The sequence below is a fragment of the Halichoerus grypus genome, chromosome 3 (assembly GCF_964656455.1).
Source record: "Halichoerus grypus chromosome 3, mHalGry1.hap1.1, whole genome shotgun sequence".
Taxonomy (NCBI): Eukaryota; Metazoa; Chordata; class Mammalia; order Carnivora; family Phocidae; genus Halichoerus; species Halichoerus grypus.
Window position 1 is genome coordinate 205,686,643 of NC_135714.1, and position 21,573 is coordinate 205,708,215.

General features: G+C 43.3%; 1 protein-coding gene across 2 annotated transcripts in view; it reads left to right on the forward strand.

Annotated features, from left to right (window-relative positions):
* The window catches only part of CSMD1 (CUB and Sushi multiple domains 1), a 2,059,737-nt gene that overhangs the window by 1,994,028 nt on the left and 44,136 nt on the right, over window positions 1-21,573 (forward strand). For both annotated transcript variants that reach the window (XM_078069893.1, XM_078069894.1), the window contains exons 53-54: window positions 9,912-10,085; window positions 11,443-11,616. In XM_078069893.1, the coding sequence (XP_077926019.1) occupies window positions 9,912-10,085; window positions 11,443-11,616 (348 nt within the window). The remainder of the gene's footprint in view (window positions 1-9,911; window positions 10,086-11,442; window positions 11,617-21,573) is intronic.

Consider the following 21,573-nt stretch of genomic DNA (forward strand, 5'->3'; position numbering starts at 1 on the left):
GAATGAAAGATAGAGTAACTAATTTTGGTAATTTTTTTTTTTATATACAAGTGCCAGCCCTGATTGATGGGTAGTGCCAACCATAAGGACCTGTATTGCGATCTCTAAGTTTTAATCAGGCCTCATTTGGTAGAGACAGGAAAAAACAAACAAACAAAAGGAAAGAAACAAAAACAAAATGAATTAAATACATCTACCAAAAGCAGGGACCAGGGTTGCTAATGCCATTAGTGATGTATAGTTCCATCCATTTATTTATAATATCAAATACTGTGCAGAAAAATAGTTTTCAGACTATATATAATAAACACCGTCCCTTTAATTATTTGTTAACATGTTAGATCTGCCCCAGAATGCAAAAAAGAGTTGGGGCAGTTGCCAGCTTAGTAGGTTTTTACATAGGATCCTTTAGCCTGTGAGCTTCATTGATTCCAAGTCTCTGATGCTTGTCATTATAACACAGAATACTTTGATGAAAGCATTTTTCCAAGTTGGGGGTGAGGTATCGCATTGATTTTCATGGTTACTAGAAAAGACACTTTTGCCTGAGATGTTGCTTCTATTTCCTGTGGAACATGGACCATATTTCCAGTTGTAGCCTGGTGGTTATTTCCAGTGATTCCCAGCAGGGAAGGCCATGCCAGATTCCTCTGGTGATCATTGCAGCAGAAATGGCTAAGCACACGGGCGGGCCGCACTTTCACAGTGTGAGGCTTGAGACTGTATCTGCACAAGAGCTGCATTTAAGGAGATAAAGGGTGATCTTTGCCAAACATTCCAGCCCTGAACCATGCTGTGTTGGAGCTTGCTAGTCTGAATTCTCTGCCAGAACCTTTGAGACAGGATGCCGTGAGGGGAGCTGGATGACCCTGTGTGCAGATACGGTAGCTAGACTCCAGGCAAAGTGAGGCCCGTGTGCACCAGAGTAGGTTTTCATCAAGTTTAGCCCACACTTAATCACCATCGTTGTATTACTACTGGGGTCTCCCCAGGCTCTGCAAATCACCAAGGGCTTGTTCTAATTTACGATCTGTGCTGTGCGATGGTACACATCTCCCTGGGCTGGAGAACTCAGCACTGAGAATACTGACCCAACATCTACTCATCAGGTACCTTATAATCCATCAGGGAAGTTTTATGATCCCCATGCTCCCTTAATTATTTTCTTCTGTTTATCTTCCCTGTGGTAGTTTGCACTGAACCCAACAGAGAGCACACAAACTAGACGAGGTGGTACATTTGTAATCCAGTTCTCCTGCTGTAGAAACCGAAATTAATCCTTTGATAACATTTATATCATTTAGATTTTTCACACATCATAACGCATCATCTCCTCCACTTTGCCACCTTTTTAATGTGTAGTATTTGAGATGTCAGTGATAGATCGAGATGTCTCTCACACAAAGAACATGATCTTTTTTTATTAGATTGTTTTGCTAGTATTTGAAATAAGTTTGCCTTTGCTATATTATAATGACCTATGAGGAGTTGAATTATTTTGTACATATAATATCATGGTGACATTCATACGGTAAAACGGCTAGATGACATGATTCAAAATAATATTTTAGACCATATTTTTTTCATAGTTCTTAGAGAACAAAATGAGAAAGTATTCTTCAAATGCCTGGTATTTTATGATAGATCCATGTAAAACATTTTTATAGCCGATTATGGTAATGCTTGCTTACATTACAGCAGAAAGATGGTATTAGAGCAGGAAGTTTATGCCCCCCACCCCTGATCTTTGCTATACAATCTCCCATGTAAAATGTAGGCTGTAGGATACCAGGGAAGGTAAAGTGTTTGGAAACAGCCCGTGCTAATCTTCACATGTTACGTATGCACCACCAGTGGCTGGGAGATAAATGTCATGATACTCTCCCCAGCCACAAGCACTTCTGTCTATATTTCTGAATATTATCTAACAACACTCATTTAATTCCTCAGGAAATAGGGCGTAAGATGTAAAGGTTAATAGGATGCAGGTCTTCTTTTTTCAGGAATTTATAATCAGAGGAATAAATAAGATAAATACCAAATACCTTTGACAAAAAGTTGAGATTAATGAATGGAAACAGAGAGAAAGCTGGGGCAGGAGCGAGAGAAGCTGGTAGAGGGAGTGCTATGAGGGAAGCCACATTGAGGAACAGGTGGATTTTCAAAAAGCAGAAAGGGAATAAATTCATCCAAGGAACTAAGATGCAGAGCAGTGCAGGAGGTGATCTAGATGCCACAGGAAGTTCAGTCTACCTGCACAGACCATGTCCTGGGGAGTACTCTTTGTAGTCACAGGACGATGAGGGTGTTGCACTCATATGGCAACACGCTCATGGAAACGAAGCCATCTCCTCGTACGGACACCTCCTCTGGGTCGGCACAGGCTTGATGCCGCAGTATGGAGCAAGACACTGCTCTCAGAACTCATAATCTAAGAGTGGAGATAAATAGGTGAGAAAAATTATGTTTCTACTTGCTGAATTCACAACACAACAAAAAAGCAAAATATCTAGAAGTCTGGGTATTGTAAATGGATGGTACTAGAAATAGATTCTTCTATTGCAGGGAAACCTAAAATAAGGTAGATCTTTGAGGTGCACATAAATGGGCAGTAATTCCTTTAGGGTGTGTATGCAGAGGGCAGATTTGGGCTGAGTTAGGAGGGGTGCATAGACGTATTACAGGCAGACGAGTTTAGGAAGGAAATTTCAGGCATGAGGAAAATGATAGAATGATTATTTGGGGAACCACATAAAGAGGGACAGATGAAGGATTTCTGAAAGCCCTAGAGACTACCCAAATCCTGAAATTTTATTTACATTAAATATGGCTTAAAGTAATTGCCCTTGACTAAGATGTGTCAACAAAGATTTGATGCACATGTATTTTGTGGTGAGCATTGGGCCCTCCTCTGATGTACTAATGTAAAAATACTATGTGGCTCATGCAAGTACCATACTCAGGCATCACTGGAAATGTTTGTGTGCTGTCCAAGGTACCAAATATTCTCTGACTTAGGCAAAGTTGCTGAGCACTGCCCCTAGAGATTGCACGTGCAGAAGATAAAAATTTTGTCTGTCAATATTCGGATGTGTTCCTAAACATTGCTCATATCCTCGGTATAGATATACAGATTTGAAGATTGAAATCCATCCATTCAGTGGTGTTCAATGCCAGCAAGTTTTCCCTGCATATAAGTGGATCTGAGCCATATGACATTTCATGACTGGTAATACTCAAGAAGAGCTTGTACATTGGCTTTGGAATCCACTGCCAAATAACCTTGCCCTTAGCCCAAAGCCAATGTTAGTGCCTGGGATGGACAGAATGAAAGAAATTGCATGTCTAATTCTTATACAGGTCCTGGGCATTTATAATGATTATTTTATTTTCAGCAATGAGTATCAGTAATCACAAAGCAAATACAAAGGTTGAATATTTGGTTTGTAGATTTTCTAAAAATGTATACATGTATTTAGTTTTAATCCCCAGGTCAATACTAGTATTAGTACAGATACAAACCGACATAGTGCAAAGGTGACCTTACAGTAGTGAGCTCTAAGGGGGGGGCGGAGGGATTGTGTGTGTATGTGTGTGAATGTGACCTCATGGGAGGAGAGAGATCCAGCTTTACAGTTCCTGTTAATGGCATGATTCCACACCAAAGGATGCAGGGCTCCAGGTCTGTGTAGGGCACACCTGTTCCATGGAAGATATCGTGTCCAACATTTCTGTTTTCTTCTCTGTTTTTTAGAGATAGAGAAAAAGAGAAAGAGCGGGGGCGGGGGTGGAGGGGCAGAAGGAGAGGGAGAGAGAGAAGTCCAAACAGACTCCATGCCCAGAGCAGAGCCTGAGTTGGATCCTTAACTGACTGAGCCACCCAGGCATCCCTTGTGTCCAACACTTCTACTGGTACAGTGGGTTTCTACGGAATAAGTGAAAAAAATGGACCTTTGTTAAATTTCCAAATCACAGAATTCATTTCTAAAATCGCAGAAGCATGTGTAATTGTAGAAGTCTGTAACATACATTACCTGAAAGTACTTGAAAGTTGGAAGTTGTGATGTTAAGGTAAATCTGCCAACTGAGATCTGATGCCCTGGGTCAGTCACTCAGAGAAGTCACCAGTGTGTTTTCAGAAGGTTGTTTTCAGGAGGTTACAGAATGAGAAACAAATAGTGAAGCACTATAGGAAGCTAAACATTGCTCATATCCTCGGTATAGAGAAGGTCCCTGCTCTAAAACAGAGCTTCATAATACACATTCCAGAGAGTGTGGATAGAATCCTTAACATGCACTGAAGGAATCCAGTTGTTCAAGAACGAGTGTTCAGAATATCCACTCTGCCAGAAACAAGCTCAGGAAGCCACCTCAGTCCTCTCAGAAGTGTTGGAAAAGACCTGATAAAACGTGGAATTTAGATGGACCTAGAAGTAGCTGCTTGGGGTGGGGGGGTTGGTCCTGCTGTGGGCCTTGGGGCAGTGGGGAGAGTCTGCATTGCTGACCTGCCTGGTGCCCACATGCTGGCCCCCAAGGTTTCAGACAGCAACCTGGGCTCCGCAGGGAGAGTGACCACTTCCCAGCCATGGAGTCCTGCCCTTGGCCCAGTTTGCAGTGAACCTTGACTCAGGGGGACACCAGGAAGCTAAGCCGGTCCTCCGTGGCGACAGGGCATTCCAGTCCCCACCTTGTGTGCTATGAAGTCAACTGGGCAGCTTTCAGTCAACCTTGCTCCCAGTCTCTGTTTTAGTTAAATTTTTTTGGCAGATTTTATCCCTCCTAACCCAACTTTAGAGAAAGATTATGAAAAGCAATCCCCCTTTTTTATTTTGGGGCATTCTAACCAAAATATAGTAACAGTTTATACATGAAAACAATAATACAGCTTTCATTATATATAGAAGAGCATAAACTTATAAGCCAGTGATTGTCAAAGCTCATGATAAAAAACAATCACTTGGTAAACAAGGTGAAACATCTAGATTCCTCTGACCCAGCTCATTCTTCTACAGAAAAATGAAATCTCACCGGTACTGGGATTTCGTGGAGTTCCTATTCCATTGTTCAGTTTGTCTTTATAGGCCAATCTGAATGGTATTTTTTATGATATAGCATGTGGAGTACAGAGAATCGCCTGACCAGAACTGGACAATATCCAACCTGGCATTGAATTCTTGATTCTGCCACTGATTCAGAATCTGCTTTAAGAGTTGGTGGATTTCCCACTGCAGAGTCATACCTAGTCTGCACATGGAGACAATGTAGGGTTCCAGAAACACGGGAGAAATGGAATTGCTAATTCGTATTTGAAGTAGAAGGAAATTTGGCAATTCCTTTAGGATATGTCTCTAAACCTATCTATCTCCTGAATTAAAAATTCTATGGAATTACAATTTTTTAGCATTCTGCCTTGTTCCTCAGCCTGCTGCCAGTCGGTGGTATCGGGCTCAGCTTAGCGGCTGATTACTAAACTCATTAGCAGGATTGATATAGAAATAAAGCAGGCTCATGCTCATCACTCCCAGGATTTTCTTTCCACACTTTACTGAAAGCATTTCCAACTGGCACTTCTCAAGAATTGACTTCCTGGTGTGATTATATTGGCCACAGAATTGCCTGTAAAAAACATTTCATGATCTGTGTTTAAGCTGAAGCCAAATGTTAACAACAAATAAAGGAGCGAACAAAAACACGGAACCTTGGGGTCATGGCATGGGGCTTGCCATATGATCACATTGTCTTAATGAGTTGATATTTTATTTTGAAACATGTAGGACTGCCCTCATTCCAATGTCTTTTTATATTTTGCAGTTAATAGATTTTCTTATTCTTTGCTATTGTTTATGCTTAGTGGACCTGTGATAACTAAACCCATCCAAATCGTGGCAGGTGCATGAAGTAAAGTACGGGATGTACAGTTCATAAGCTGAGAAGGATAAAAGCAGATACCCTTGTGGTAAATGGACAATTTGGTCATATAACTCCATAGTCTTCATACTTTAACAGAGACTAAAATGTAAATAAAATTTCTCATTTCAGCAACTAAACTGCCTTTCTATCATCTTTACCTGGCTAACAGAAGCACATCCCTCAGACCTCAGATGTTGCCTGTTTCAGGCTTTCTGATGTGCACTCTTGGCGAGGTTCCCTGACCCACTCCTCAGCCTGCTAGGTGCACACACCCTCAGGCCCTTTCACAGTCCACCTCCCCATCTCTTTTTCACTCTCTGTATGGATGTATCTTACTGTCTGTGGTTGTATCTTATCCTCTGTGTAATCTCAAGCCCAAGAACATTGCTGGCTGGTAGGAAATGGTCATGAAATTATCGTCAAGTAAGTGAAAGTCGCCTCGCAGACAAAGGATTTGGATACATTTTGACAGTGGAAAGGACATCATTGTCAACTGTGAGGTTGCTTTATTTCTATTCACTGGCACAAGTATTTGATGAGTGACTCATACCTTGTAGCCCTGGATGGAAGCATGAAGGTAGTTACAAAGCATTCCATGGCAGATACAGAGACACACTTTCTACAGAGTGTGTATAACAAAACTGGGGCTACATCAAGGGTAAAAGAACTCCCAAAGGACTTAGCAAAATAGTATCATAAAATCATAGAATCTTATACTTGAAAGAGACTTCAGAGTACATTGAGTTCAAATTATATCTAATGTAGTTTTTTCCCCATAACATTTTTACATAATGTTGACATTTCTTGTTAAATATTCTAGGTGAATATTCTATATTTGTGAATAGCCTAGAATTGGTTTACGACTTTGAATGTTTTAAAACAGAACTCGGCAGGGGGCTGGAATGTTACAGAAGAGAACATCAGATTGGTCTGTCTTAGCTTCAAATTGGGAAGTCACATGGTCTTCATTCATTCAAATTAGGAGGCACAAGTAGCAGGTGATGCGGTTGATTCTCCCCTTCAGGCTCTGAGCTGAAATGAAAAGCTTTTGGAAGACATCCTCTCTTTTCTTTTGGTATTTAAGGCCAGTTCGTCAGAGAACTGAAATGACCAGGTCTCAGGGAAGAGTCGCTGTTAGGAATTGCTATTTCCACACATGGCTGTCAACCCTTTGATTTCGAAAGTATGCAGATCTCTCCTTGACTACTAAGAGTAGCTCTGTGCCAGGCTTTCAAAAGACAGTGCAGCCTCAGACTATGTGCTCTTACTAAAAACACAGTTGAAAAGAAAATGTTTATTAAGGTTTTAAAATGAGTCTAGACAGGGGTGTTTGTCCAAATCAAGGGTGAGACTGAGCAGATACTGTAAGCGATGGGGGCTTTCCATCGCACTGCACCCTCTTCAGCATCATCCACTTGCCCTGGAGCCCAAGCCCTCTTCTGCTGGAGTGGTGGCAGGCTTCAGAAGTAACCCCCAAAGCACTTGGCATGATCTAGAACAACAACCAAGAGTTAGGTGACCCACTCCCTCTTGAAGATCGGGCTGTGTTGTTTTGGTGCACATTTCTAGAAAGCAGATCTTTTACTGGTCACCTCACAAGTGATTGGGCTCCTCCCAGTCTGTGCCAAGCCTGTGTGCCGCCCGTCTGGCTGCCTTACTCGTCATTGTCACTGGGATTCGAAATTGGCTCCATGCCCCTACCCAACAGTGTGTGCTGTGCATGTGGCAGCCTCTGTTTAGGGGATGGCTTTGGAGCCAAGGCCAGTGTTCTGTGTGACCTTCACCGCTTCAGAGGCCCATTCTCCAACCCATGGAGCACATTCTTCCTCCTCTGAGTTCTCTGCGTGCACCAAGTCTCCGTTTGGGGGAGGTGACCTGGCCTCTTGCCAGAATCGACTTAATCGATCTGGCCAAATGGAGAGAACCTGTCAAGACAACAAAGAATCAACCGAAGCTAGCATGACTTTTTTGACCTGACCTCTTATAAACGTTGTTCAAGCAGGGATGCCTAGCCATTGATTCGGTTTTCTCCCTCTCTGCTCTGCACAGTCACCTTGCCGATAATAAACTTAGCTCAAAACCCAGGAGAACACAGGGCTGCTGAACACTGTTAAGCAGAAATATAAATTATTATTTTAAATTCCTCCAGAATGGTGACATTAACTCCAATTGTTGCATGGCAACAACTTGCAACTTTCTCAACCTTGGGGGTAGTCTACTTTGTGTAAAGCTTTGACAACTATGTGCTCTATTTGGGAAGTAAATGGCCAGGGGAAGTCTACCACAAAATATTCTGCAGGTATTCCAACCCGTGTCACAACCTCCCCATGTAAACTTTGAGGTTTGGATGGATCATTTAGGAAATGGTGGTGAATGGCTTTCTCTTCTTCTCTATCCAAAATCCATGTGTAACATGGATCCTTGTGATGTTGGGTGCTCCTAACACTTCATATTTTGTTGATTAGTAAGATGCTCTTTCCATAAGAGAGGAAGGGAGAGATTAGGAGGGAGGAGGGGCAGGTGAAGAGGAAGGATGATGGAACAGAAGGGAAGGGAAGAACTTGGAAAGGAGAATGGAAAGACTGACAGAAACACCTAGCCGTGCCCTTCCACATTTCCTCTGTGCCACATGGCACCTTACGATTGTTGAAGGGGAAAAAATCTTCAAGGATGCTACATAAGAACGGGAAGGCAGACTTCAGTCTGGACCACCACCATAGGTACAGGGTCACTGCACTGGGATTTTACAGTGGGGGAGAGAGATGAGGCTCAGCTCTCAATGCTGCATGGGGAGTGGAGGTTACAGCCAAGGAGAGGTGCAGTCCCTGATGGGAAATCTCCAACAGGGAACATCAGAGGTAAGGGGGGCTTCTGGCTAACCTGACCCAGCAGGATCTTGCTAAAGGTAGGCCAGGTGAGCAGACCTCACCTGGGGGATGGGGGGGTGGGGAGGAAGCCCATCAGATATGGAGGGTGGGGGCTTCTTAGTAAACTGACTCAGCAGAGTTTTTGCTAGAACTGGATTTTCCAAGAAGGGGCACGGATGGGCCTGTGAGACTGAAGTTGAATCAAGCCAAGAATCTTCATCATCACTCCGTCCTTCTGCTCACAAAGAACTGAACATCCTTTTACTTCCTTCTTCACATGGATATTCTCTATTATTGAAGCTTATCTGACACCATGCTTGCTGAATAATCATCTTCTTACAGTTCGGATTCCTTCCCCTCAGTGCTTTTCTCCTCCCCTTCAGTGTGAATGTCCATCCTGATTGCACCGCCCTGCCTTTTCTGTTCCCGCTATGCACTCTGCTCATGCGCAAGCCCCGGCACCTCGAGCTTCAGCTAACATCGATAATCCTGCTTCTCCTAAATCCGCTGTCTTCAGGCATCCCTCCCCTGAAGGCTAGGCTCCTCTTTCAACTGATCACAGACCAGTTCCACCTAGACACTGGTCCAAACCTAAGCAGGTGCCCATGTTTGAAAGCAAGAATATTTTCTGATATTTGTCTTGCCTTTGAAATTCCACAAATAGTTTAGCAATCCACTGTCTAACACTGGAAATCCTTAGCATCCTTCTCCTTACCGTCCATGTTCAATAGGCTACAAAACCTATCCATATTAACCCAAAGTGTCTCTTCCCTTTTTATGGCTTTTATTTGCAAATACCATTAACAAGAAAAATAACACAAAATCTAAATAAGAAAAAGAAGTAAAAGAAATGCATGGGGAAACCATAATTGGGGAAATAGTTTCATTAGCAACTTGTATTTGTTAGCAATTTCATTATTTGAAATATTACTCATTATACAGTTGTTGAGAAAAAATGAACAAGTTACAAAGAAAAAAAACTATTTCAAACAAAAATATATGTGAACGGGAGAAATAACAATAAGACACTCAATGATGTTATTCAGTTGGCAGTAAGGGTAAACAAATTGTGAATGTAGTACTTTTATAAAAGACAAATTCTCCAAAATGTGTTTATTGGTTTTCTGTTTGTAGCTGGCCACTGCGGTTCCCCGGATCCGATCGTGAACGGTCATATCAGTGGAGACGGTTTCAGTTACAGGGACACTGTGGTTTATCAGTGCAATCCTGGTTTCAGACTGGTTGGAACTTCCGTTCGGATATGCTTGCAAGACCACAAATGGTCTGGACTGACCCCAGTCTGTGTCCGTAAGTACATTGCGAACAAATTCAGCAGGTGCTTCCTTTGGTGACATTTTCTCTTGGTATGAAGGCTTAGCACAGACATGTGTAGCCTCCAGAGTGAAAGAGAATGGAGAAGCATCCCTTTCACCTGTGCTAAGGATGCTGTGGGTCGGCTTCCCTTTTCCGTTTCCTTCCTCCAGACTCCTGTCCACAGTGAATGTGCTCCCTAACTCATCTCAAACAGGTCCCAGGATGAGTGATGTCATGGACTCATTTTCCTGATTTTATCACAGGATCAACAAGGTGGAAACAAGCTAATTATAGGAGGACAAAGATGCTGAGTCTGAGTCTGCAGGTTGGCTTTGCAGAGTCCCCAAAATAGCCTCACACCCCTAATCTTCTGTGTTGTTTTCTATTTTTGTCATTGTTTCATTAAGAACACAGAGTTTTGTAAGCAGGCCTTCCTTTAACAGAGAGAGGTAAAACTGTATAATGATTGTCTTCTAATTTTATACTATCCAAGATAAATATTGACCTGTATTTTTAGAAGACGTCATACTGTCTATTGCAAAATTTATTTTAAATCAATTGTTTTTTTTTTTTTTTCCCCTAGTATATTCATTTTCCTGTGAATTAAACAAAGGAAATGTTGATATAGCTCTAGGATAATGACAGGTATTCTCTGGGATGGTGCAGTGGGAAATGTGCAGAGTTCAGGGGTGAAAGCTTTGCTTAGAAGAAAGAACTGTTGACAAGATAAATGAGGAGGGGAAAACCAGTTTTATGACTGTAATGTGTTTCTTTTGAAAGGGCCACTGAGGATATCTTTGGGATTTGTATGGCTGTTATTTAGGGTGTTACATTAATGACGTTCACCACATTTCAAAAGATCCTATAATTGGGATTGTCAAAGGAAATGCTGTTTGAGCACACACACTTATTTTGCTAATTTCATGGTGTTTGATATTGGAATAACTTAGGCATATACAATTTAAATTATCAGCCAAGCCTCTATAATATTTCAAAACAAGTGTTCCAAAAACTGACTGGTGTATTCTAAAGGGAAAATATTCAAGATTCGCAATTAAAGAATTTTAGCACCTCTTAATTTTCACTGCTTTATTATAGAGTTATCTGATATTCTGTCATGACGTAAGAACAATTACTATGCTGAAGAAAGTACATTTGCCAGTGTTGGTTATTTTCCACAATTATAATATAACCCGGTGGTGGGTCACCTTACAGTTCTCCTTCACTGTTTCCCCTTCCAAACATACGTGGGATTTGTAACATGCCTGGATGTCTGTTGGTGAGGAACTCCAAGGGAGGGCGATGGCCTGGGTATTTTCTGACACTGATGAGGGCCTGTCTTCCTACACAGCCATCACGTGCGGCCACCCCGGGAACCCTGCGCACGGACTCACCAATGGCAGTGAGTTCAACCTGAATGACGTGGTGAATTTCACCTGTAACACTGGCTTCCTGCTGCAGGGTGCCTCTCGAGCCCAGTGTCGGAGCAACGGCCAATGGAGTAGCGCTCTGCCCACCTGTCGAGGTAGGAAAGGCTCCCGGAATGAGCCCTGTCAGCCGAGGGCAGCAGGCGGGTGAACATGCTGAGCTCGGTACCCGTGTGCGTGATGCTTCATCTCAAAGCATAGGATGCCATATCTCAAGGCACAGGATGCCACAGACGTTTTCACTGCTCATGGCGGGGAAGACGTTTGTGAGAATAAAGCACAAATCCCTCCATGGCCTTTGTTGGTACTGGCCAGGTGTTTGAGCAGAACAGTCTAGGACTCTAATTAAGGTAAACTTGTCTTCCATCTCTTTGTCTTGATCCATTCACTCATCCAGACAGCATCTTTGCATTTTGAGCTTCTAGACCTACAGATCCATTTAAGAAGTTCTCATTGCTTTTAAATCTTTTTTTTTTTTCATTCATTTTTTTAATTGCCACACAGATCTAGGCTAAAACCTGAATTTTCAAGAAAATGGTATTTTGGAGCTTTTGTATTTCTAGATGTTTGAGCTCATAGTATGTAAGTTTCTGCTTCAGTGCTTTCCATTAAAACATCTCATGCGCTGAAGGTGAGTCAGACTTTACTGTGAAGGTGAAGGAGTTTTTATGGCAGCTGTGGTATGAGAGCCCGATACTCCATGAGTTTTCCTCTCGCTGACAATCACCCGCCTTCCCACTGGGCTCCCAAGGAGGCTGCATCCAAATAAGACAATAGCACAAAGGGATCTAAGCAATTTTTAAAAATAGTTATGTGAAATTGGTAACAAACTGTAGAGTCCTGGTACAGGTTTCTGCTGGGCTTAAGCTCTAGACGAAGCGAAGTCTCCTAATTTCACTTCCCTCTAAACACTAGTATCAGATTCACCCTATTTCAGTGTAGAGGAAATCTTGCCACGAAGAGAAAGCCCCGTTGGTCCCCTTGTCCTCACTCTCCCCAGAAAGCAGTGTTTTGTCTGTGATGTGGTTGGGTGTGGGGTGCAGAACGCACTTTCTCACTGAGTTTCCTACGGAAGAGCCCCTGGCTGGTCTCCTGACAATGTGGGTGGTCTGATCAGCTTGAAAACTAACAAGTTTACCTTTTGTTATTATTATTGTTGTTGTTGTTGTTGTTATCAGTGGTATGAGCCAGGGGCCAGGGTGGAGCGTGAGCGGGGTTAGGGGACATCTTTGAATGTGTGTACCCACCCGCACAGAACGCTGGCTTCTGCGCGTCTCGCCTCTCGGCCCTGAACGTCAGGACAGCGGCAGGAACCACCCTCCGCTCTCCCAGGGAAGCGTGAGCTTCACATTCTGCCAGAAGTGGTGAGGACGGGGGCAGCTGCAGAAAGACGCAGCTATTAACGTCTGCCACGTGTTCATGCGGCTGTAGCGATTTAGAAAAAGATTAACCAGCTTTAATCAAACCCTTTTCTCCACCTGTAGGACAGGGAAAAAATAGCACAACTGAAACAATGATTAAAAAATGAATGCCCGTAAACGTGGGTCCAATCTGTCCTCGTGCAGGGGTGCGGCATAAGCGTGCGTTGATGGCTTAGGTACATCAGAGCGCTCTGGATCTGTTCCCCAAAGCCCTTCTAGCCAACTTAATATAACATTTATTAAGCTCCTGCTGTATGCCAAATGCTGTGCTACGTATGCCCTGTCAGTACAGAGATAGGGAAAGTAATTCATACCTTTAAGGAGATACAGTGAAGAGGGCCAGGGGAGTGAGCTGACTAGGGAGAGAGAATGTCACCCACAGACACTGAGACATCGTCCATTTGACACATAACATCTTGCTGGGCGAAAGATGGAATGAACTCAAATTGTGGGCTTTTCATGATCAAACCTTTTTGTGTGATCTATATTCCATTTTCCTCTAACTTATACCAAAGAAGAGGAGTAGAAATTAAATGCCATCATTTATTAATGGTTTTCAGGGTTTTAGATGCTGTCCTTTAGATGCCTACGGCACAGTATAATGCTGGGATGTATAGTAACCTCTTCAGTCTTCATTTTGCCTTTTCTTACCTTTCTCCCTTTTCTCAAAATATACGAAGTTACTTAATTTTTAGCAGACTTTATTTTTCAGAACACAGAAAGGAAATGTTTTAAGTTCGTAGAAAAATTGAGCAAAAGAAACAGATTTCCCATGTAACCCCTCCCCACACAGACACACTCTCCCCCACCATCAGCATCCCCACCAGATGGTGCATTTGTGACAGTTGGTGAACCCATAAGGACACATCGTCTTCTCCTAGAGCCCACAGTGAACATCAGGGTCACTCTTGGTGTCGTTCATTCTATGGGTTTGGACCAATACATAATGACATGTATCCACCCTGAGAGTATCATACAAAATAGCTTGACTACCCTAAAAACCCCCACTGCTCCACGTGTTCATCCCTCCTTCCCCAACTAACCCCTGGCAACTACTGATCTTTTTACTGTCTCCTTAGTTTTGCCTGATCCAGAATGTCATATAGTTGAAATTATACTGGATGTAGCCTTTTCAGACTGGCTTCTTTCTCTTAGCAATAGGCATTGAAGGTTCCATACCTTTTCATGTCTGGATAGCTCATTTCTTTCTTTTGCTGAATGATATTCCATTGTCTGGATGGGCCACAGTTTATTTATCCATCACCTACTGAAGGACATCTTGGTTGCTTCAAGTTTTGGTAATATAGAGGTTTTTGTGTGGACATGAGTTTTCAGCTCCTTTGGGTAAATACCAAGAGGCATGATTACTGGATTGTATGGTAAGAGCATGTTTAATTTTTTGAGAAATCACCAACTGTCTTCCAAAGTGGCCGCACCATTTTGTACTCCCGCCAGCAATGGGTGAGGGTCCCCGTTGCTCCACATCCTTGTCAGCTCTCGGTGTTGTCAGTGTCCTGGATTTTGGCCGTTCTCATAGGTGTGCGGTGGCTCTCCTGGTTGTTTTAATTTGCATTTCCCTGATGACGTATGCTGTGGGGCATCTGCTGTGCTCACCTACCAGCTATGCATCTTCCTTGGGGAGGTGTCTGGTAAGGTCTGTGGTCCAGTTTGTAACTGGGTTGCTTGTTTTCTTACTGTTGAGTTTTAAGTATTCTTTGGATATTTTGGATTAATAGTCCTTTATTCCTCACCTCCTTTGCTAATATTTTCTCCTACCCCGTGGCTTGGCTCTCATTCTCTTGGCCCTGCCTTTTATAGTCTAGAACTGTTAAGTGTGTGCTCCATCTTGAAAGCTGCTACATCCAGTGCATCTGGTGAAGGGGGGAGGTGGCTGGCAGATGCAGTTCTACGGGCATTAGTGGACTGGGAATCGCTAGAACATCTCCAGGGTGCCTTTGCTCACCACTTCTTGTTCTCTGTTGTTTTGTTTTCTTCATTTATGAGCTAAGAGATAGGATCTAGGGAACAGAATTTACATGTTTATTATAAAACCAGGAAAAGCATGATTTCTAAGAGGACAGGCTCATAAAGGTGGTGAAGCCTTAGGAAAAAAATGGCATAAAACTCAAAAGTTGAAGATTAAAAATAGCTACTTTTTAAAAAATTTTTATTGTTATGTTAATCACCATACATTACATCATTAGTTTTTGATGTAGTGTTCCATGATTCATTGTTTGCGTATAACACCCAGTGCTCCATGTAGTACGTGCCCTCTTTAATACCCATCACCAGGCTAACCCATCCTCCCACCCCACCCCCAGAACCCTCAGTTTGTTTTTCAGAGTCCATCGTCTCTCATGGTTCGTCTCCCCCTCCGATTTCCCCCCCTTCCTTCTTCCCCTCCTGCTATCTTCTTCTTTTTTTGTTTTTCTTAACATTTTTATACTGTGAAATACACTGAATATTTCATAGTTATCTTATCCTTGTCTTCTAAACTTTGTGTAATTCTTTCTGTTGAAAACACATGAAAAGACACTTTTCCAAAGAAGACATACAAATGGCTAACAGACACATGAAAAAGTGTTCATCATCATTAGCCATCGGGGAAATCCAAATCAAAACCACATTGAGATGCCACCTTATACCAGTTAGAATGGAAAAATGGACAGGGCAAGAAACAACAAATGCTGGAGAGGATGTGGAGAAAGGGGAACCCTCTTACACTGTTGGTGGGAATGCAAGTTGGTACAGCCACTTTGGAAAACAGTGTGGAGGTTCCTCAGAAAATTAAAAATAGAGCTACCCTATGACCCAGCAATTGCACTGCTGGGTATTTACCCCAAAGACACAGATGTAGTGAAAAGAAGGGCCATATGCACCCCAATGTTCATAGCAGCAAAGTCCGCAATAGCCAAACTGTGGAAAGAGCTGAGATGCCCTTCAACAGATGAATGGATAAAGAAGATGTAATCCATATATACAATGGAAAATTACTCAGCCATCAGAAAGGATGAATACCCAACTTTTGCATCAACATGGATGGGACTGGAGGAGATTATGCTAAGTGAAATAAGCTAAGCAGAGAAAGTCAATTATCATATGGTTTCACTTATTTGTGGAACACAAGGAATAGCATGGAGCACATTAGGAGAAGGAAGGGAAAAATGAAGGGGGGGAGTCGGAGGGAGAGATGAACCATGAGAGACGATGGACTCTGAGAAACAAACTGAGGGTTCTAGAGGGGAGGGGGGTGGGGGGATGGGTTAGCCTGGTGATGGGTATTAAGGAGGGCACATTCTGCATGGAGCACTGGGTGTTATACACAAACAATGAATCGTGGATCACTACATCAAAAACTAATGATGTACTGTATGGTGACTAACATAACATAATAAAATTTAAAAAAAAGAAAACATTTCATTTTTTAAAAAGATTTATTTATTTGAAAGACAGAGAGTGTGGCGAGGGGCAGAGGGAGAGAGAGAATCCCAAGCAGACTCCCCACTGAAGGCAGGGCCTGACTCGGGACTCCATCCCATGATCCTGAGATCATGACCTGAGCTGAAACGGAGAGTAGGACGCCCAACCAGCTGAGCCACCCAGGCGCCCCTATTGAAAACATCATAAAAACATACTACGCAGAACTCTAATCAATTATGAGTGCTTTAAAAAAAATGTAGTGAACTAATTCTTACTCCTTTTTTCCCACCACCAACAAAATTAAATTGGCTATTCATAGGTTATGAAGCATCATTTTCTTATTTTCCTGCTCACGGTCGGGTTTTTATGAGTTGTAAAAGAAAATGGAAGAAGCAGGAGTAAAGACCAAAAAGAAATAGAAACACAGATTTTTCTGAAGAATTATGTTGAAATTAAAAAATATATATATCTTCCACGAAATGAAGCCGTTAGCTAAGAAGTCAGGACTACTGATTTCTACTTTTTTCAAAAACCAGACTTTGGGAGGAGATGGATGTTTGTGGCCTCGTTGGCAGTGAGGGTCTCACAGATGTACACTTATCCCCAAATCATACAGTTGCATACGTCAGATATGTGCAGCTTCTTACATGTCAGCCGTCCTTCCGTAAAGTGGTTAAAAATAAGAACACTAGACTTGTCGGAATGAGTGTTGACATTAAAGATTGAAAAGCACTTTGGATTCCGTTTTGGATTTCTGATTTCCAACCAGATTCTGGATTACAAGTTAAATCACATGGTTCTATAGTCATCATCTCACAGACCTGCCAAGGAAAACCTTACAAACTCTTTATTGATGATGAATTAATACACTTTAATAAGTGGGTAAAGGATGTAAAAAGTATGCAGGGAAATGTATTGTGTTGAATGTAAGAATTCATTATGAAAATTGTTTCTGAGAACCGGAGATGAAACTCAGAATTGCTTTAATCAGTTCAGAAGCAATTGAAATTTTCAGATTGTCCCAGTCAAATAATAAGATGGAATCAAACCCACAACAAACCTATGAAAGTACTGTAGGAGTATCACTGTCCAGATGACCCCGGGTCCACGCTATTAGTGACTGTGGCAGGCTCTCCTGAGTATTCTGTTACGCTTTTTACTTTATATTTATGTAACCTAGAAGAAAGGAGTCATCTAATTTCTATTTTTGAACAGCTAGAGCAAGTATCTGGGACTGAAATCTGTCATGTCCCCTTGTCCAGAGAGTTTTTCCAGGAAGACTTGGTTATTGCTTTGGGTCATGCGCAGAATCAAGGACCTGGGGCAGATGCTGATTCCAGTAACTGATGAGGGTACAGAACAGGACGAACTAGAGGCAGTTAATGACGTCGGTGTCTAATGAGATGTTGCACAGACAGATGACCAAGCCGGATGGGGGAACGGGGCTCAGAGTCTGAGTGCTTGGCGGCCCCCCACGGTGTGCAGCATGCCAAGGGAAACTGAATCACTCATAGAGACTGAGGGTAAAGTAAGTCAGATCCAATAATTAGCAAATCATGTTTCAAAACTGACGTTCTAATGTTTCATTAGTCAGGTTATCCACACGCTCAATAATCAGACTAGGGCATTATTGGATAAACTGTGTCTGACTGCAGCTGTGTGGGAATAATTCAATAGGACAGGCCTGAAAAAAATGCACGAGCAGATTTAAACCAATATTAGGTAAAAAGGACAGTTAGTACTCAGAAAAGTTTAAAAGGGAATATATTTTTAAAAGTGTAAGTCATAGGATGTGCAATGTTTTTATCTCTATATGTTAGCTCAAGTATTTTTTTAAAGACTTTATTTGCTTATTTGAGAGAGAGAGATAAAGAGCACAAGTGGGGAGGAGAGGGAGAAGCTGGCTCCCCACGAGCAGGGAGCCCCATGCAGGGCTTGATCCCAGCACCCTGGGATCAGGACCTGAGCCAAAGGCAGACGTTTACCCGACTGAGCCACCCAGGCGCCCCTAGCTCGAGTGTTTTTAAAAATAACTTCTCCAAGAGTAAGGAGTGTATGTAGAGAAGAGGTTCAGTACGTAGCCTATAAAATATTATTGGAAGCTAAGACTTACAGCAGGTACACTCAAAAAAAGAGAAAAAAGAGTGGAGGGGGATCCCTCTGGGATTCATGTCACCAAGAAATACTCATCCATTTTTACAAATACGCTGGACTGGACAGGTTCAGGAGGGCATTCCTTACCTCGTTCCAGAGTAACTGTCTTTGTGACCTCAGGCGTGTTACTGATCATTATAGTAGCGTCCTCCCTTCCCCTCCGACATACCCAAAGGTCCCCATGGAACACATTCTGTGCACTCTCTGGAACTTCTCCAGGATCAGCCAAATATCTATGATATCCGTATTTCTCATTCTTTCTAGCTGATGGAATTCAGCTCTGCACCAGGTGTTGCTACCTGGACCTCAAGTGCAAGTGCTGGCTCGTAGTGTGTGGGGTGGTGGGATGTTGGTGCAGGTGAAGAGCTCCACAAAGAGGTATCAGTGTCTCTCCCATGCATTACGCTCTGCTGGGCACCACGTGGCGAAGTAGACTGTCAGGTTTTCTCAGCAGGTCTGACTTGGTCTGACTTGTCTTCATTAAACTTATTGGTGATTTCACTCGTGACCAGAAAGTTGAAGGAACTTGGTCCTTAAACTTTGCTGGCGGCTCAGGAATGCCAGTCACACGAGCCTCGGCCCACCAGATCCTGCGACGGGGATCCCACACAAAACGGGAGGAAGGAAGCAGATGGAGGAGCTGTTTGTGGGGGTTGAGTGGGTGCCCACGAACTCCTCTGGAAGGCAGCCTACTTCCCGTGAGGCAGAGCACACTTGCACACAACCATGACAGGGACTGTTTCAGAACACCCTCCCTCCATTGTGGGCAAATAAATCAAGTTATCCCTGCCCCCGGCAGAGAGACACAGCTGAATCTCCTAGTGGAGCCTCCAAAATAAACCAGAAGGGATGGAAGAGTGGATGGGTCTGACCGAAACTGCACAGGACTGATTTGATAGGATAAGATTGGGGAAAAAAAAAAAAGAAAAAGTAGGGGCAGATTTAGGAGATGTGTAGACACAACTCTTCCAACATAAGGAAGAGTTCAGTTTCCCCACTGGCGCTCAGGGACTCTTTATGATTGTCAAGCATCGTCACTGCTCACTAATTTAAGGGTGCTGGAGATGCCTGGGACCCAGAGCTCCAGGGTTCCTTCCAGGAGGCTCTGTGCGACCTAAGATACCAGAGTGGCCGCCGTATTGAGGGCATCCGTGTCCACGACACACCTGTCCTCCACCACGGGCAAGAGCGGCCACCGGGGAGAAGCCCAGCCTGGGGTTTCAGAGCCGTCAGGCAGGAAACCAAGTATTCTCAACCCTGCAGAGAGAGGGATGCAGCAGGATCTCATCCATCTTGCAGCAATCTCATCTCTCTGCAGCAGACTCCCTATTCTTCGTACTATCATCTCCAGCTGGATCCTTCTTTCGAGTTCCAAACCCATGATGGCCCTTGCTTCGTACAGCTCTGCCTTCTCATCTACCACACGATCCGCCTCTACTAAGGAGAGCTGGGACACACCATGAAAGTATAAACAGAGAAATGCAGGAGCTCAGCGGGGGCAGGCAGAGTCCTGTGCAGCACTGGGATCTGTCGGGCGTCCCGGCAGAAGCGTCCGAGAGCCGGCTCAGTGTCGTCCGTCCGTGTAGGTCGCCTCCACCCTCACGGCCGGAGACTCTGATACTGTGCTGTGGACGGTCTCCCAAGAAGAGCATAAGCACAAACACGAGCACACAATGTCTTCAGCACGCAGGCCAAGGAAACGCTTTGCTGCTGATGGAGGTATAAGACCAGGGACCTATTTCTATCTCCTGGGCTGCATGCATGACTCCAAATGCCAGAATGCACCTATGCAGTTGTTTTTCACGTTATAAAAAATAATTAATCTTTCAAGTATATTAGACATTCTCCAGGTGGGTAATTCCCGCTACTTCAGTGGGTTTGGTGATAGTTTTATTGTGGATGTAATGCATTATGGAGCCTTACAATGATCTGTCTGTGCTCCATAAACATTTTGTTTTGGCTCAGAAGAACTTGAGTCTTTCTTCTATAAGCTCAGGGTTGTTCTAAAAAGCATAGAATACTATTTTGTGGCACTGAAAGGGGTCTCTGTAGTCCTCTCTTCTGCCCTACACCTTCGTCCTCACTACAGAGAGGACATCAAATGCACAGATAGAGTAAAGGGTTTGCCCCCAGCCGCTGGGACCCGTGACTTGCAGTGACTGCCCGAGAATTAGTTGCAGGGCCCCTTTCTGAGCCAGAAATATCTGGAGAGAGTGCAGTTTTCACAGCAGCTGTCTCATTCACTGGTGTGGGGGTCAAAGCATGAGACAATCAGGGGTGCTTTCTTTTCCTCTGCACCTGCGGAAGCGCATTGCTAATTCCCTCCCAGAAGCCAACAGGCATTCAGGCTAATAGAGTGCCATTCAGATTAACCAGAGCCTGTCCTGTGTGCCCCAGCGGACTGTTCTCTGCGGGGCTGTTTCTAAAGGAGGAAGAGGCTTCAATCAGAGGCGGGCTTGATTTACATTTCTATTAAGTGTTGATGGAAGAATTGTCATTTTTATTTGCATTCCACATGCAGCAGAAACGGGACTTTAGGCACACATATTGAAGCATTAATTAATACATGTAGGTGGCCATGGGGGTGATTAATGACTGTGCCACAGACAGCCCTAAAATACTACATCCCAGTAAAAATATTTAAATGAAACTAACTTGAGCGGGTTCTATTTTAACACTTTCTTTTTTTAAAGATTTTATTTATTTATTTGACAGAGATACAGCGAGAGGGAACACGAGTAAGGGGAGAGGGAGAGGGAGAAGCAGGCTTCCCACCGAGCAGGGAGCCCGATGCAGGGCTCGATCCCAGGACCCTGGGATCATGACCTGAGCCGAAGGCAGATGCTTAATGCCTGAGCCACCCAGGCGCCCCTATTTTAACATTTTCATAACATAAAAACTTAACCAGGAAAACTATTTTCAGACTTCACATTGAAGTCTCTTCTTAGGAAATAAATAAAGGAAATTAGTCTCACATCGTTAAAATTGCCAGAGTAGCACATCGATCGCTTGACAGTTTTTGAAGCATAATGGCCCAAAGCAGCAAGTGAAGGACAGCGT